The following is a 16,906-nucleotide window of genomic DNA, read 5'->3' on the forward strand; positions in this document are numbered from 1 at the left end:
CAGGTCCTGCCTCTCCAGGCTGGAAGGGGTGGAACGGAGAGGGCCTCAGTCACAGGCTGGGCATCCCCGGAGGCAGCCAGGGGGCAGACAGGGACAGTGGACCCTAAGGCTGCAAGAGACCAGGCCCCGACTCCTGTGCAGAGAGGAAGGGCGGGCCACCTGCAACCCAGCGTGCACAGAGCTCCCGGGGAGGCTAAGCGGCCTACGCCTGTTACCTTCACCTCTGCATCTCAGGGGCCCACAGGAAGTGCCTGCTCGGCCTCAGTTTAGAGCAGAGGAAACCATGGGGTGGGAGGGGAGGAGGGAGGTAGTGGAGAGGGAAGCTGGGGTTCCTGTCACGTGACCCCTCCCCTGGGCTCCCTCACTGCCCTGCCTGGCTTGTCAGGAGTCGTCTGAGAAGGGGACTCCTCCAGGGACTCGGTCCCTCGGTCCGCAGGTGAGCTGGATGTTAAGTGGAGGGAGAATGCAGAGGGTGAGGGGCTGTGGAGGGCCAGCTAGAGCCCTACAAGGCCAGCAGTGGGTCCCTGCTCCTGTCCCCATGGCTGGGGCTATAGCCACAGGTCCTCATCGGGGGCTCCCGGAGTATCTGGGCAGACCCGGGCCTGGAGGCTGGACCACTAGAAGGAAGACAGAAAGGGGTCCCCGGCTATCCAGAGTCAGATGCGGCAGATGCCGAGTCCCAGGAACTGTAGGGTTTGGGACACAGGCTCTTCTCGAAGGGCAAACTGGCACGTGGAGAAGAGCAGGAATTGTCTATCCTCAGGGTGAAGGTGGGCACAGGCACAGATGGGTGCGGGGTGCAGCAGGTCCTGGCTTTGCCTGTGACGGTCTCGACTTTCCATGCCCTTGACAGATGGGGAGACTGAGGCCGTGGCTGTGTGTCCCTCTGAGAGTTGGAGCGGGACTGGGCCCGAATTCAACCCCAGCAGGATTCTCTCTCATTTCTGAGCCCCGGAGGCGGCAAAGCGGCAGACCCGGGCAAGTGGACCCTAGGGCTGCAGGAACCCAGGCCCCGACGCCGGCGCAGAGGGGAAGGACGGACCTGCCCCCAGCCCAGAGTGCACAGAGGCCAGGGCCAAGGCCTTGCGGCTCATCCACCTGGGGCTTCATATCCCCACCAGGAGCAGCCAGGCGCCCCAGCCTCCACCCACGCCTGCCGAGATGCTGCCGCCACAATCGGTGCCATCGGAGCGGGCCCCTGGGGTGCCGGAGCCCGAGGAGCTGTGGGAGGCAGAGATGGAGCGGCTGCGCTGCTCCGGGGCGCCCGTGCGCGGGCTGCCCTATGCCATGATGGACAAGCGCCTCATCTGGTGGGTGCCACGCGGGCGCCGGACAGTGGGTGGGGGGGTGCTGCGGGGCTGCCCCGTCGGATGGGGTGGGAACACCCCGTCTGCCTGGCCCAGGTGGGCAGGGCGGGTGACTCAGGGGCGCCCCTGTCACCACCCCCGTCCAGGCAGCTGCGGGAGCCCGCGGGGGTGCAGACCTTGCGCTGGCAGAGGTGGCAGCGCCGGCGGCAGACGGTGGAAAGGCGCCTGCGGGAGGCAGCGCAGAGGCTGGCCCGGGGCCTTGGGCTCTGGGAGGCGGCGCTCTACGAGATCGGGGGTAGGACCCGCGCGAACCGCGCCTCCCCTTGCCCTCTCTGGAGCCCCACTGCCCAAATCGGAAAAAGGAGGGTGGCATCATCCCACCTGCCTTCGCCCGGGTCCCCCGACCAATCAGCCCCTCCCCCTTCCCACCCCCTCCGCCCGCGGGCACCGCAAACCTCGAGCCCCCGCAGCGCCCCCAGGTGACTGTCAGCAGTACCTCCGGACTCGGGCGGGCACCCACCCCGTCCGGTGGGTCCGCCCTTGGACTCTCAGCCCGGCCCCAGCCTCCCTGACCCACCCTGCTCTCCCCCTGCAGGCCTCTTCGGCACCGGAATCCGCTCCTACTTCACCTTCCTCCGCTTCCTGCTGCTACTCAACCTGCTGAGCCTGCTGCTCACCGCAAGCTTCGTGCTGCTGCCCCTGGCCTGGCTCCGCCCCCCTGACCCAGGCCCCGCCCTGAACTTGAGTGAGTGCGCGACCCACCAGGGGAAGTGCTCCAGTGCCCACTTGCGCCATGAGGGGCTGGCCCAGGGCCCAGAGCGTGGGGACAACCCTGGGCGTGGTCCTGCCGTGCCGGCCCCGGGGCTCTCTCTCCCTGACTCCGCCTTGTGTGGGGCACACCTCTGGCACATCCTCAGCCCCCTGCTCAGGCCTCCCCAGGGTTGGGGGTTACGGAGCAGTAGCCGCAGAACCTCACCTATGCCTTGGGGATCCCTCTCTATTGACCTCCTTCCTCAACAGCCCTCCAGTGCCCTGGCAGCCGCCAGTCCCAGCCTGGCGTTTTGAGGTTCCACAATCAACTTTGGCATGTTTTAACTGGCAGGGTGAGTGAGGTCTGTCCTGGCTATGGTCCAGAGTCTGGGAGACCCAGGGAACTGGCTTCAGGGGCCACAAGTCTAAGAGGACCTCTACTCCTCCAGGGACATTTCGGCTCCTCAGGGGATGGTCTTACCTAGACAGACTAGCCTGGCCAGTGGTGGGGTTAGAGAGAGGCTGAGGCCACTGTGCCCAACATAGACTCATGGACACATGCCCGTGGTCCTCGGAGCCCAGCTGGTGTAGGGGGTGCCAGGGACAAAAGGGGAAAAGTGCCCTGTCCTCCAGGAGAAGCACTTCCCCACCCTCATCCTGGGAAGCCATCGACTGGTTACCAATGGGGGCTCCTGGGTTCCAGTCCTGGCTCTATTTCTCAAAGCCCTGTGACCTTGGGCAAGTTGCCGAACCTCTGTGGGCCTCTAAGATGGGACACTCCCTACCTGATGGGGGGATTGTACGGGGGCTAGCGAGATCATATATGGAAAGCACTTAAGCTGAGCCTGGCGCTCACCCGGGCTGGGTATCTTCGTCGCTGTCCCCAGGCCTTCACCAACACCTATCTCTTCTATGGTGCGTACCAAGTGGGGCCTGAGAGCAGCTTGGTGTACAGCATCCGCCTGGCCTACCTCCTCAGCCCGCTGGCCTGCCTGCTTCTCTGCTTCTGTGGGACTCTGCGGCGGTGAGAGCGAAGCCCATGCCTTCAACCCTTCCCGGGGGAATCTTCCCTGATCCCCCTTTCCTTGGCAGGGTACTCTCCCACTGGCAGGAACGCCCATGGCCCCGCACAGCAGGCTCCTGGGTGCTACCTCAGCCTAGGCTCTGGCCACAGACCTTAGGAACAGGGCCACTGCCCCCCTACCCCTACCCCGACTCCTCACTCACCAGGACTTGCACCTGGGGTTGCAGGCGTCCTCCCCACCACAGGCCCAGAGCCGAGCCAAGGCTGAGGCTGGATGGTAGAGGTGCCCCTCCTCCAGCAGCCCCTGGTCTCCTGCCCCGCAGGATGGTGAAGGGGCTGCCGCAGAAGACTCTGCTGGGTCAGGGCTATCAGGCGCCTCTCAGCGCCAAGGTCTTCTCCTCATGGGACTTCTGCATCCGGGTGCAGGAAGCGGCCATCATCAAGAAGCATGAGCTCAGTAACGAGTTCAAGGTGTGTGTGTGAGCGAGTGCGTGAGATCCACGAGCTGCAGGTGTGTGTGTGAGCGAGTGCGTGAGCTCTACAAGCTGCAGATGTGTGTGCGAGCGAGTGCATGAGCTCCACGAGCTGCAGGTGTGTGCGAGCGAGTGCGTGAGATCCACGAGCTGCAGGTGTGTATGTGAGCGAGCGTGTGAGATCCACGAGCTGCAGATGTGTGTGAGTGAGTGTGCGATCCATGAGCTCCAGGTGTGTGCAAGCAAGTGCGACTGTCCCAGTGTGTGTGAGCATGTGTGGGAGCCTGTGGGAGCGTGACAGAGAGCATGTGAATGTGTGTGCGTGTGAGGGCACATGTGACTGAATGGGTGATGGTGAGCACTCCTGTAAATGTGTGAATCGGAGTGTCTCTGGGAACGTGACAGTGTGAGAGTTCGTGACCGTGTATGTGAGTGTGAACGGTTAGTGACGGCATGTGAGAGCGTTTCCTGCACCCTTTCCTCCCACGCCCACCCCGCCTGCAGCTGCCCCTGTCCCCACACTTCCTGGCAGGTGGAGCTGGAGGAGGGTCGTCGCTTCCAGCTGATGCAGCAGCAGACGCGGGCCCAGAGGGCCTGCCACCTGCTCTCCTACCTGCGGGTCAACATACTCATCGGGCTCCTGGTGGTTGGGGCCATCAGCGCCATCTTCTGGGCTACCAAGTACTCACAGGACAACAAGGAGGTGCTAGGCAACTGCATTCATTTAATCCTGGCCAGAACTGCGGGGGAAGACGGGATGATCCCATTTTACAGATGAGGAAACCGAGGCTCAGAGAGGTTCAATCGGTCGTGGCCACAGGTCACGGCCAGGACAGGCGGGCTCCCACTGGATATTCCCACCGACTGCCAGACTGCCAAAGTGAATAGCTTACAGTCTTCCCTGTTCTGGGCCTGCCCCAGAGTTACACTTTAGGAGGCCATGGGGGGCAGAGAGCCGACAGGGGCCCCCCAGCACACGGGCTCCCCTGACCTGCCTTTTCCTGCAGGAGTCCCTGTTTCTGCTGCTCCAGTACCTGCCCCCTGGGGTCATCGCCCTGGTCAACTTCCTGGGTCCCCTGCTGTTCACATTCCTGGTCCAGCTGGAGAACTACCCTCCCAACACGGAAGTCAACCTCACCCTGATGTGGTGAGTGCCACCCTTGGTGGGGACAAGTCTACATCCTGCTGCTCTGTTTTGGTTGTCACCTGGCACCTGGGGTCCCCAGCTGAGAGGCTTCCCTGTTCACTAGTGGCCCAAGGGAAGGCAGGTAGACACCTCACTGCACACGACCTCATCGCCCCAGGTCTAAGGCTTTCCAATCCCCCACCTCTGAAGGAAGTCGCCAGTCTGGACCAAGCTCTGGCCATTCAGTGGAGCAAGGGACTGTGGCCAGGGGTGTTGGGAATGGGCTTTGCACACAGGAAAACCAACAACACGGGACATGCAGAGCTTCTACACCCTGAGAATGTACTCCCCTTACCTGGACAACCCTCACGTGACCCATAAAGTCCAGACCATCCTCATCCCCCTTTGAGGGATGAGGAAACTGAGGTTCACATGGGTGAAGCACCCAGCCAAAGTCAAGCGCATCGTGCCTACCAGGTGCAAGTTCAAAAGCAAGCCCTCGGCCTCCTGGGCTCAAGTGATCCTCCCGCCAGAGCAGCTGGGACCACCCCCCCACCAGGCTCTGCCATCTTCTGCCTTAGTACTTAGGTCCTGTCTAGACCCCCTACTTCTCCACCCTTCACCCAGCCACAGAAATTCTACTGTGAAGCCCACCTGAGCTCCCACCAGCTTCTCTCCCTCCCACCACCCTCAACCATCACTTGCCCTGTTTTTCCCTCTGCTTCCTCAAAGTCAGTTGTGTTTGGTTTGCTTTGAAACTTTATTGTTTGAGGCCCGGCATGGTGGCTCACACCTGTAATCCCAACACTTTGGGAGGCCAAGGCAGGTGGATCACCTGAGGTCAGGAGTTCAAGACCAGCCTGGCCAACATGGTGAAACCCTGTCTCTACTAAAAATACAAAAATCGGCTGGGCGTGGTGGCTCAAGCCTGTAATCCCAGCACTTTGGGAGGCCGAGACAGGCGGATCACGAGGTCAGGAGATCGAGACCATCCTGGCTAACACGGTGAAACCCTGTCTCTACTAAAAAAATACAAAAAACTAGCCGGGCGAGGTGGCAGGCACCTGTAGTCCCAGCTACTCGGGAGGCTGAGGCAGGAGAATGGCGTAAACCCAGGAGGCGGAGCTTGCAGTGAGCTGAGATCCGGCCACTGCACTCCAGCCTGGGCCACAGAGCGAGACTCCGTCTCAAAAAAAAACAAAAAACAAAAAACAAAAAATACAAAAATCAGCCAGGTGTGGTGGCGCACACCTGTAATCCCAGCTACTCAGGAGGCTGAGGCAGGAGAATCACTTGAACCTGGGAGGGAGACATTGCAGTAGAATGCGCCACAGCACTCCAGCCTGGGTGACAGAGTGTGACCCTGTCTCAAAAAAACACCTAAAAATTCAAAGTGTTCAACAAAGTGGAGATTTTAAAAATAAGCCCTTGGACTGAACTCAGTGGCTCACGCCTATAATCCCAACACTTTGGGAAGCCGAGGTGGGAGGATTGCTTGAACCCAGGAGTTCAAGACCAGCCTGGCCAACAAAGCAAGACCCTGTCTCTACAAAAAATTAAAAAGTTAGCCGACCTTGGTGGTGCACGCCTGTAGTCCCAGTTGCTTGGGAGGCTGAGGCAGTAGGATGGCTTGAGCCCAGGAGTTTGAAGACACAGTGAGCTGTGATCCCACTACAGCACTCCAGCCCTGGTGACAGAGTGAGACCCTGTCTCTAAGTTAAAAAGCGCTCACCAGCTGGGCGCAGTGGCTCATGCCTATAATCCCAGCACTTTGGGAGGCCGAGGCAGGCAGATTACCTGAGGTTGGGAGTTCAAGACCAGCCTGGCCAACATGGTGAAACCCCATCTCTACTGAAAATACAAAAAATTAGCCGGGTGCAGTGGCGCGCACCTGTAATCCCAGCTACTTGGGAGGCTGAGGCAGGAGAATCGCTTGAACCTGGGAGGCAGAGGTTGCAGTGAGACGAGATCGTGCTGCTACACTCCAGCCTGGGCTACAGAGTAAGACTTCATCTCAAAAAAAAAAAAAAAAAAAAAATGCTCTCACCTACCCCTAGCTCCCTCAACAGGAGAACCACTGTTCCCAGCCACTCTCTAGCCCCGTGTCAGCAGCGGGAATGTCCCCTCAGAGCTAACACGTGGCCAGGCACAGTGACTCACGCCTGTAAGGTCAACACTTTGGAAGGCCAAGATGGGAGAATCACAGGAGTTTGAGATCAGCCTAGGCAACGTGGCAAGAGCCCGTCTCTACAAAACTACAAAAAAATTAGTTGGGCATGGTGGCACACCATCCTAGCTACTAGAGAAGCTGAGGCAGGAGGATCACTTAAGCCCAGGAGGTCAAGGCTGCAGGGAGCTGTGATCACGTCACTGCACGCCAGCCTAGGCAATGGAGTGAGACCCTATCTCCAAAAAAAAAAAAAAAGGTAAAAACAGATAACGTGCATGCGATGATGTTTCGTTTAGACAATCACACCTATTTGGTCTGGTCATGCATTGTGCAGTACATATGTGTGGCATGTGTTTATGACATGCAAGCTCATGTCAGTGGGCTTCGATGTCCACAGGCGGCAGAGGAAAGGAGGAGCTCGCCTGTAGTCAGGATCCTGAAAAGGCCACACACAGGCTTCTCCACCGCAGGGCTTGCTGCATGTGCCTCTCTACACCGGCTGTAGGGGAACGTGGCTGGACTGTGCAGTGTTTCTCAAACTGATTTAAAAACAGAACCCTTGGCTGGGCGCGGTGGCCCACGCCTGTAATCCCAACACTTTAGGAGGCCAAGGCGGGTGGATCAGCTGAGATCAGGAGTTTGATACCAGCCTGGCCAACATGGCGAAACACTGTCTCTACTAAAAATACAAAATTTAGTCAGAAATCGCTTGAACCTAAGAGGCAGAGGTGGCAGTGAGCCGAGGTCACACCACTGAACTCCTGCCTGGGTGACAGAGTGAGACTTGGTCTCAAAACAAACAAAAAAACCCCCCACAGAACCCTTTTTCCCATGAATCACCTGGAGACTCAGACTCTGAGAATACACTTTGGACCATGTTGCCACAGACAGAGCAGGTTGGAAGGAGACTGGGCCCAGGAAACAACATGATCCCACTCAAGACATCAGCCACACCTGTAGCGTGGGGGGAGCCCCGTGCCTGTGTGCCTGGGCCCCTCCACCTGACAAGGTCCCTACCCACAGGTGCGTGGTGCTGAAGCTGGCCAGCTTGGGCATGTTCTCTTTCTCCCTGGGTCAGACCATACTGTGCATTGGCAGAGACAAGACCAGCTGTGAGTCCTACGGCTACAACGCTTGTGACTATCAGGTGGCTGGCAGCCTGGCGGAGCCTGTCTCTCCCTTCCTTCTCCCCAAAAGCTCCCCTCAAACTGTGCAGAGCCCTGTTCCTGCCCCTTTAGTCACCTTTGAGAGAAGCTGTGAGCAGGACTGCCTGCACCATGGCACACCTCCAGGGGGCGCCACTGCTGCCACATGGTGTAGTGTGGCTGCCCTGGCTGTGAGGCTTCCTGCTCTAATCCCATCCTCAAGGCCTGGGTTTCAACCTAACGATTCTATCAGACACCAGGCAAGGCACCTGTACCACAGAGACCCCCCCACAGGAGGCTAAGGGAAGGGAGGGCCGGGAGGCCATGAGTGGTGACAGGTCCCCTTCCCCTGCACCCCAGTGCTGGGAGAACTCCGTGGGGGAGGAGCTGTACAAGCTGAGTATCTTCAACTTTCTCCTCACCGTGGCCTTCGCCTTCCTGGTCACCCTGCCTCGGAGGTGAGCCCTGGGGTGACGCCTCCAGAAGGGTGGGGGTGCCACGGGCATGTTGGGGGTGGCCAGTGGCTACAGCCAAGGGTGAGCGGGTCCAGTATGGAGCCCGGGAGTGAGTGGCAGGCTGTGGCTATGGCCAATACGGCCCACGCATCTGTCTGGAGTGGTGGGTACCTGGACCCTCCCATCCCTGCAGGCTGCTGGTGGACCGGTTATCAGGCCGGTTCTGGGCCTGGCTGGAACGAGAGGAGTTCCTGGTCCCCAAGAATGTGCTGGACATCGTGGCGGGGCAGACGGTCACCTGGATGGGCCTCTTCTACTGCCCCCTGCTGCCCCTGCTGAATAGCGTCTTCCTCTTCCTCACCTTCTACATCAAGAAGGTGTCGGCTCATGGCTGGGGAGTATGGGGTTGGTGCCTTTGGGTGGATGCCTTGAGCGGGGCTTGCCTCCTGCCCCCTTTCCTGGGCGTCAGCCTCCTGGGGTCTGCATAACTCTCTGATTCCTTGTTGCTGTTGCTTGCGCCCCCAGTACACCCTCCTGAAGAACTCCAGGGCATCTTCGCGGCCCTTCCGCGCCTCCAGCTCCACCTTCTTCTTCCAGCTGGTGCTCCTCCTGGGCCTGCTTCTGGCTGCAGTGCCCCTGGGCTATGTGGTCAGCAGGTGAGGGGAAGAGGAGGGGGGCACCCAGAGGATGGCAGGGGTAGCTCCTTACCCAGGACCCTGATGCCAGCCCGCCTTGGCCATCTCTCTCCAGCATCCACTCCTCCTGGGACTGCGGCCTCTTCACCAACTATTCAGCCCCCTGGCAAGTGGTCCCGGAGCTGGTGGCCCTTGGGCTCCCGCCCATTGGCCAGCGTGCCCTCCACTACCTGGGCTCCCACGCCTTCAGCTTCCCCCTCCTCATCATGCTCAGGTGCTCAGGGCAGCAGGGGCCATGGGAGGGGGCACCTGGAGGGAGAGGTCCTTCCTTCCATGGGGGTGGTGAGCCTGTGCACCCCCAACCAGGAGCCAGATGCAGAAAGCCAAGGGAAGCAGGGGCCCCTGAAAAGCAGGTACCTCCTGGGCCCACCCTCTGGGCTGCCGTGGGGATTGCAGGATCACTGGGGAAGCACCATGTCTGGGCAGCCGCAGCTGCTGAGCTCTTGGTATTGCTGTGCCAGAGGTGAGGGGATGAGGGGCTCTTCGAGGAAGGAGAGGAGGGTCCCATCCTCAGATACAGCAGTGTGCAGTGAGAAGACCCCAGTACCGAGTATTGTAGAGACAGGTGGGGAGAGAGGAAGTCAGGGAGAGGCACTTGTGGCCCCAGGGGCAACTGACCATGAATCCCCTTCTGACCCAAGCCTCGTCCTGACGGTGTGCATCTCCCAGACCCAGGCCAATGCCAGGGCCATCCACAGGCTCCGGAAGCAGCTGGTGTGGGTGAGTGTCCTCGGGGCTGGCAAGGGGACAGCAGCTTCAGTGGAAACCCTTCCCTGTGTGTGGCCAAGGGCCTGGGACAGGTCTGAGTGGGTCAGGCGGGTTCTTCCTACTGGAGGGCATGGCCTCAGGCTGAGGGTAAAGATGGGGAAGGGGAGGAAGAGAACAGCTCAGGTTCCTGGTACCGGGAACCAGACCTGGTATGACATGACCTTAGGGGCTGGGCCTCTGCCTGTAATCCCAGTGCTTTGGAGGCCCAGGCAGGAGGATCGGATCACTTGAAGCCATAAGTTCAAAACCAACCTGGGCAACAAAGCAAGACCCCGGTCTCCACCAAAAATAAGTAATTAATTTTTTAAAAAGAGAATGTGGCCGGGCTTGGTGGCTCACGCCTGTAATGCCAGCACTTTGGGAGGCCGAGGCGGGCGGATCACGAGGTCAGGAGATCGAGACCATCCTGGCAAACACGGTGAAACCCCGTCTCTACTAAAAATACAAAAATATTAGCCAGGCGTGGTGGCGGGTGCCTGTAGTCCCAGCTTCTAGGGAGGCTGAGGCAGGAGAATGGCATCAACCCAGGAGGTGGCGGAGCTTGCAGTGAGCGGAGATTGCACCACTGCACTCCAGCCTGGGCAACAGAGCGAGACTCCGTCTCAAAAAAAAAAAAAAATTACAAAAAAAGGTAGCTGGGCGTGGTGGCACACGCCTATAATCCCAGCTACTTGGGAGGCTGAGGCAGGAGAATTGCTTGAATCCGGGAGGTGGAGGTTGCAGTAAGCCAAGATCACGCCGTTGCACTCTAGCCTGGGCAATAAGAGTGGGAAAATAAAATAAAATAAATAAAATAATAAAATAATAAAATAAAATAAAATAAAATCGGGCATGGTGGCTCACGCTTGTAATCCCAGCACTTTGGGAGGGCGAGGTGAGTGGATTGCCTGAGGTCAGCAGTTCAAGACCAGTCTGGCCAACATAGTGAAATCCTGTCTGAGCTGAAAATACAAAAAAAATTAGCTGGGCATGGTGGCGGGTGCCTGGGGAGTCTGAGGCAGGAGAATCGCTTAAACCCAGGAGGCGGAGGGGCGGAGGTTGCAGTGAGCCGAGGTCACCCCCTTGCACTCCAGCCTGGGTAACAAGAGCAAAACTCCGTCTCAAAAAAAAAAAAAAGGGTAATATGGCTGAGTGCAGTGGCTCACGCCGAGGCGTGAAGAGTGCTTGAGTTCAGGAGTTTGAGACGAAGCTGAGCAACATAGCAAGACCTCGTTTCTACTAAAAATCAAAGAAATGAGCTGGGCGTGGTGGCGCGTGCCTGTGGTGGCAGCTATTCCGGAGGCTGAGGTGGGAAGATCGCTTGAGCCTGAGAGGGTCAGGCTGCAGTGGGCTGTGGTCTTGTTACTGCACTCCTGCCTGGGCAACAGAGCGACACGCAGTTTCCAAAAACAAAAACAATTTTAAAAAAGATACGACTTTAGGCTTGGGAACAGGGGTTTAATAGAGCTGAGGGCAGAACAGTGACATGGCTAAGGCGTGGCCTCAGGGTGGGGCCTTTAACGGGGGCGTGGCCTTGGGCTGCTTGGGGACGGACTCTTAGGAGCTGCATGGGGTGGGACCCTGGTGGGGCGTGGTCTCAGGGCATGTTGGGGGTGGGGCCCTTGGGGGGTGTGGTCTCGGGCGGGGATGTGGAGGGAGTGGCATCTGGCCGCGTTATGGGCAGGACTCTTGAGGGCGTGGTCTAGGGCTGCATCGGGGCGGGACCCTGGTGGGGCGTGGCCCTGGGAGGGTGTGGTCTTGGGCGGGGCATGGCCTCTGGCTACTTTGGGTGCGGGCTGGCCCTTGGGCCGAGGAGCTGCTGCCGCTGCTGTCCTCACACTGGCTCGTGGGAAGCGGCGCCTGTCGCAACTCGCCACTTGCTTTCCTCACAGCAGGTTCAGGAGAAGTGGCACCTGGTGGAGGACCTGTCGCGACTGCTGCCGGAGCCAGGCCCGAGGGACTCTCCAGGCCCCAAGTCCCCTGCCTCCCAAGCTTCGCGCCCTCGGTCCTTCTGCCCCGGATTCCCGTGCCCTGGCTCTCCGGGCCCCCGGGCCCCGCCGCCGGTCCCCTCCGTTGTGGATGCCGCGGGACTGCGTTCCACTTGCCCTGGACTGCACGGTACCCCGGCCTCCGCCCGTAGATTCCGCTTCCCCAGCGTCGCAGAGCTGTAACCCCGATCCCTGCCTCCCGGAAGCCTCCCTGGGGCCCCTCCAGGCCTCCTTACTCCATCTTCCAGGCCCCTGGCAACCACCGCCCTCCTCAGTGGCTCCAGGGCCTCCCTCAGGGGTCCCCAAAGACGGACACACAAAGCAGGAAGAACATATGGGAATTTTCTCTTTATATTTTGATCTCATCCCTTTAAAATGTCTATTTTTATTACGTTTTTTATAATATACATAATCTATTAGTATAGTATCTCATGAATGCAGTTTTTTTCTAGAGTGTGTTCTGACTTTTTTTAGAACCATGAGTGCAATTTATACACATACATCTATTGGGAATCCTCAGAAGTTGTTTACTGATGGAAGCAGCTTCAGAAGAGTCTGGGGACCACTTCCTAAGGAAGGAAAGAGCTGGCCACAGTTAGAGCAAGCCTGCCTGGGGGCCTGCTCTGTGTTCCAGAGCAAACTGCCTGCATCATCCCCTCCTGTTACTCTCCCTTCACCTGAGACAGTCAAGCCATAGCGTCAGCCGGGGCCAGAGCTGGGATTTAAACCCAGGCACTCAGGCTCCAGAGCCACACTGCCCCAGCGTGGGGCTTAGAGGCTGCTCCTGGCTCTGACTGAGGGGCTGCCTGAAGCCGGGTAAGAGGGTGCTGGGTCAGCTTTTCCCTAGCGGGAATCCTCTCCGTCCAGTCGTATAACTTAGCAGCCTCAAGTCCACAGAGCTGCCTTGGAAAACTCAATAGAGCCCTGGCTTCCTGCAGAGCCCTGTTCTCCCAGCCTGCTTCATGGCTCCCTGGTTGAGCCAAGCTTGCGGATCTGTGGCGTGAAGGTACCCGCACTGCCTGGGCCTTAGTGGTATGTATGGGCCTCCACTGTGGGCAGCAGACAGGGGCCCAGGCAGGTGAGGCAGCTGGCCACAAGGGCAGGGCTGGGTCCCCCTCCCAAGGCTGTGTCTGATATTCTTGAGGCTGTTCAAGGTTCCTTTTCCAAGCCTCCTGTTCTCCCACCCCCACCCCTGCCATGCTGCAGTGACTCTAAATCTGTGGTTCTCAGCCTTGGTGAACACCTGAGTAGCTGCTACAAGCTGGCCGCAGCCCAGCGACTCTGATGTGGTTGGTCCAGCAGCCAGGGCATCGGGACTTTTGGAAGCTTCCAGGTGACTCACCGGCAGCTGGGGATGCGAAGTGTCAGGAAAGAAGGTCAGAAGTCCCAGGATGCACTTGAAAAGCCTCTAGCTCCACCAGTGACCAGCTCCTGGCCGGACTCCTGGCCTGGACTCAGCATCCGGCAGGCTCTGGTCTCTCACCCTCAGGGCTGGGGGCTTCTTCACATGGTCATCAAAGACTTGGCCAGTTCCGCCTCTCCTGCAGCCATCCTTGTCTCACCCAGCATCACATGACCCATCAGTTCACCAGCAAACACGGTGAAGTGCTGCTGGTGCTGGGCCCTGTGCTGGGGTTGAGGGTTCTCTGGCCCTCATCTGGCGATGAGAGAAAGAGGGAAACGGTGAGCTCTGTGTTCCGTCGAGGGGTAGCGACAAGTCTGGACCAGATAAAAGTGACTCATGTTGTTAATTAGCAGCTTAGGGCCAAAGGTGGCCCCTGGACCAGTGGCCTCAACATCACCTGGGAAAAGGTTAGAAATGCACTTTCCCAGGCCCACCTCAGCCTCCTGAATCAGAGCAGCCCTTTGGCAAACTGTACTGAGAACCAACCGCGTACATCACCGAGCGCTGTGAATAAGACAAGCTTTGAGACCTTGAAGGAATCATCAAACTCTCGGCCTCGGTGTGCTCACCCAGGGCGAGACAAAGACGCTGTGCTCCTCCAAGTGGCCTCCAAGATTAAATGAACAATACCTTTTTTTTTTTTTTTTTTTGAGACAGTCTCTTTCTGTTGCCCAGATGGGAGTGCAGTGGCAAGATCTTGGCTCACTGCAACCTCTGCCTCCCAGGTTCAAGCCATCCTCCTGCCTTAACCTCCTGAGTAGCTGGGACTACAGGCACCTGCCACCATGCCTGGCTAATTTTTTGTTTTGTTTTTGTTTCTGAGATGGAATTTTGCTCCTGTTGCCCAGGCTGGAGTGCAATGGCACGATCTTGGCTCACTGCAACCTCCGCCTCCCAGGTTCAAGCCATCCTCCTGCCTCTCGGCCTCCTGAGTAGCTGGGACTACGGGCGCCTGACACCACACCCGGCTAATTTTTTTGTATTTTTAGTAGCGATGGGGTTTCACCTTGTTGGCCAGACTGGTCTCTAACTCCTGACCTCAGGTGATCCACCTGCCTTGTCCTCCCAAAGTGCTGAGATTACAGGTGTGAGCCACCACACTTGGCCCATACAGTGACTTTTGAAGTGTCTCCATGGGGACCTAGAAATGCAGTGGTGGCTCCTATTACAATGTGGTCACTGGCCTGAAGGAGCCAAATGGGAGATGATGGGGAGTGGACCTGGGGCCCTCTGTGATCGGGACCACCCAGGAAGACAGCCCAGGGGGCCTCGAGCGATGGGCTTCTTCCAGCAGGAGGTATCTTGGAGCCAGTGACAGGCAGGGCCTTGGGGAAAGGGAAGCTTTTGACGGGAGCTGAGGGCAGAGCGGGGGCTGAGCAAAGATGGGCCACAGTGGAGGCTGGGAAGCTGGAAATCTGAGGCGTCTAGACTGGGATGCAGGGCACACGGGGACAGCCAGTGTGAAGACGGAACTGGTGCTCCGGCAGCGTGTGCTGTGGGCTGGGATGACTTTCTGTACATGACAGGAAGCTGGGGGCCATGACCTAACGAGGGGCTGTGCCAGGCGCTTAGAAGTCCTGCCAGGCGGCCGGGCGCGGTGGCTCAAGCCTGTAATCCCAGCACTTTGGGAGGCCGAGGCGGGTGGATCACAAGGTCAGGAGATCGAGACTATCCTGGCTAACATGGTGAAACCCCGTCTCTACTAAAAATACAAAAAACTAGCCGGGCGCGGTAGCGGGCGCCTGTAGTCCCAGCTACTTGGGAGGCTGAGGCGGGAGAATGGCGTGAACCCGGGGGGCGGAGCTTGCAGTGAGCCGAGATCGCGCCACTGCACTCCAGCCTGGGAGACACAGTGAGACTCCGTCTCAAAAAAAAAAAAAAAAAAAAAAAAGAAGTCCTGCCAGGCAGGAAGGGACTGTCCAGGGCTCATCGCAGTAGATGCAGTAAAGGTCTTACCAGGCGGGAGAGCCCACCGCACGTGGGGTGTCCCAGCCGCCCCCAGCCTTGGGGACTCGGCCCTCCCCTGCCCAGCCCTGAGTGGCTGCCCCATCTTTCTGTGTCCCTGCAACCCCACTATCCTGGCCAGGGCAGCCCAGAGCAGACTCCCACCCACAGGACCCTTCCGGGGACACAGTATGGGGGCGGAAACGCGGAGATGCTGGGAAGAGCATTTGTTACCAAGGACAGTGGCCTCTGCGAGCAAAAATCACAGAACATCAGCCTGAAGTGGGTAGTTGGAGAGCTCTTGGGGGCCCCCAAACTCCACGCAAGGTGACCTGGGGGCGACCTCGGAGGCATGGCTGCTGTGTCCTCACCTACTCTGCAGTCTGGACAGAGGAGCAGCGCAGCCCAGAGAACTGGTCAACCAGACGGGTGCACAAGTGATCCCTGAGGATGAGGGGGTACAGGAGAGATGTTTGGGTCCCTCAAGGCCTGGGGAAAATGGCCCATGAGTCCACCTTCGTGCTCTGACCCCAGCTTCCCCACACACTGGGAAGAGGAAGAGCTCCTCATAAGCTGCGTAAACTCAACTGAACACCACATGGAGAAAAAGAGTGAGTTTCCCTGGCCTGCAGGCAAGAGGCTGCCAGCAGCCCGGTGCCTGGGCAGCCAGCCAGCTCCCCAGCAACCTCTGTCTCCCTTCAGTCTTCAGTTCCCTTCCCCACCCGCCTTCAGCAGAAGTGAGAACAGACTTTGGGAAGGGAAGGGAGTTTTACCAGGAAACTAAGAGAAAATGCTCTAGCTCCACAGCTGGGAGAAACTGAAAAGAGAGAGGCCGGTGGGTGCACAGGAGGCAGGTTCCATCCCCGGGACCATGGGTAACAAGCGGCAGAAACCGACTCAGGCCAGCTGGGAGAGGGGAATACCCAGGGGTCAACAGAGCCAGTCTGCAGCGACCTCCAGGACACCTGCACCTGCCTCCCCACCATCCTTTTGGCCACTCCCTGGTCAGCAGGGCCTCTCCCTCAGACCAGCTTCTCGACACATCCAGAACTCTGGTACAGCACGTCCCTGAGAAAGGCTGAGAGGAGAGCTGGGGCGGGGCTGTGAGTGGCCTCCCTTGGTCAGGTGTTCACTCCTGGACGGTGCCCAGGGGCAGAGAGTGTGGTTGACCAGTCAGGAGCCACAGGTGGCAGCAGCTCCCACAGGAGGCAATGGTCACCTGGCGGTGGGGGACACATTCCTGAAGGAGGCAGCCAGAAAAGGCGTTCCCCACACCAAGTGTGGGAAACTGAGCCGGGCCGGAAAGTGACAGGCTGGTCCAGCATCCCCAGGCTGAGCTTGGATACAATGCTGGGTGCAGGGACCCACAGCGGCGCTGGCAGGGTCCCAGCCTCAATCCCCTGTGCCCTCACATCTGTCTGTGTTCCGGGGACTGCCTGGCCCCAGCCCTGGCCTCAGGGCTCTGGGAGGCCCTGCTCACCCCTGCCCTCCCTGCGGGTGAGGAGCCTCTGCCGCTGACCTGTGCACACACACCGCCTGCGATGCAGCTGGGTCTGCTGCTGCCCAAGGCCAGCACTGGGGCCAGTTCCCTGCGGAATGACCATCCATGTGACTTCCCACCATCCTCAATGCGGCCTGAGGAACTTCTGAAGGGCAGTGCTTGGGCACACCACACTC

The 16,906-nt window shown here is 59.0% G+C and overlaps 1 protein-coding gene across 3 annotated transcripts; it reads left to right on the forward strand.

Annotated features, from left to right (window-relative positions):
- The first annotated feature begins 308 nt into the window (after positions 1–308).
- Positions 309–13,920, forward strand: TMC8 (transmembrane channel like 8). Of its 3 annotated transcripts, none has more exons than XM_003913511.5 (16): positions 309–436; positions 854–1,310; positions 1,454–1,602; positions 1,903–2,052; positions 2,328–2,410; positions 2,945–3,081; positions 3,405–3,552; positions 4,087–4,257; positions 4,562–4,701; positions 7,874–7,997; positions 8,356–8,453; positions 8,644–8,827; positions 8,976–9,106; positions 9,201–9,359; positions 9,787–9,865; positions 11,785–13,920. In XM_003913511.5, exons 2-16 carry the CDS (start codon positions 1,162–1,164, stop codon positions 12,061–12,063), a joined length of 2,181 nt encoding a protein of 726 aa, XP_003913560.2. In that variant the 5' UTR covers positions 309–436; positions 854–1,161; the 3' UTR covers positions 12,064–13,920. The 3 variants fall into 3 exon arrangements, with proteins under 3 accessions (XP_003913560.2, XP_031513688.1, XP_031513689.1); XM_031657828.1 differs by having other exon boundaries at positions 11,788–13,920; XM_031657829.1 differs by lacking the exon at positions 1,903–2,052.
- Positions 13,921–16,906: the final 2,986 nt, after the last annotated feature.

This window comes from Papio anubis, chromosome 17 (assembly GCF_008728515.1).
Source record: "Papio anubis isolate 15944 chromosome 17, Panubis1.0, whole genome shotgun sequence".
Lineage (NCBI taxonomy): Eukaryota > Metazoa > Chordata > Mammalia > Primates > Cercopithecidae > Papio > Papio anubis.

What these genes read in the sequence shown, in the direction of transcription:
- TMC8 (XM_003913511.5), top strand. Translation starts at nt 1,162, where the DNA reads ATGCTGCCGCCACAATCGGTGCCATCGGAGCGGGCCCCTGGGGTGCCG. An exon ending in AGGCCCCGCCCTGAACTTGA is followed by an intron (nt 2,053 to 2,327) that starts GTGAGTGCGCGA and finishes CTTCCTCAACAG; the next exon opens with CCCTCCAGTGCCCTGGCAGC. An exon ending in AGCTCAGTAACGAGTTCAAG is followed by an intron (nt 3,553 to 4,086) that starts GTGTGTGTGTGA and finishes ACTTCCTGGCAG; the next exon opens with GTGGAGCTGGAGGAGGGTCG.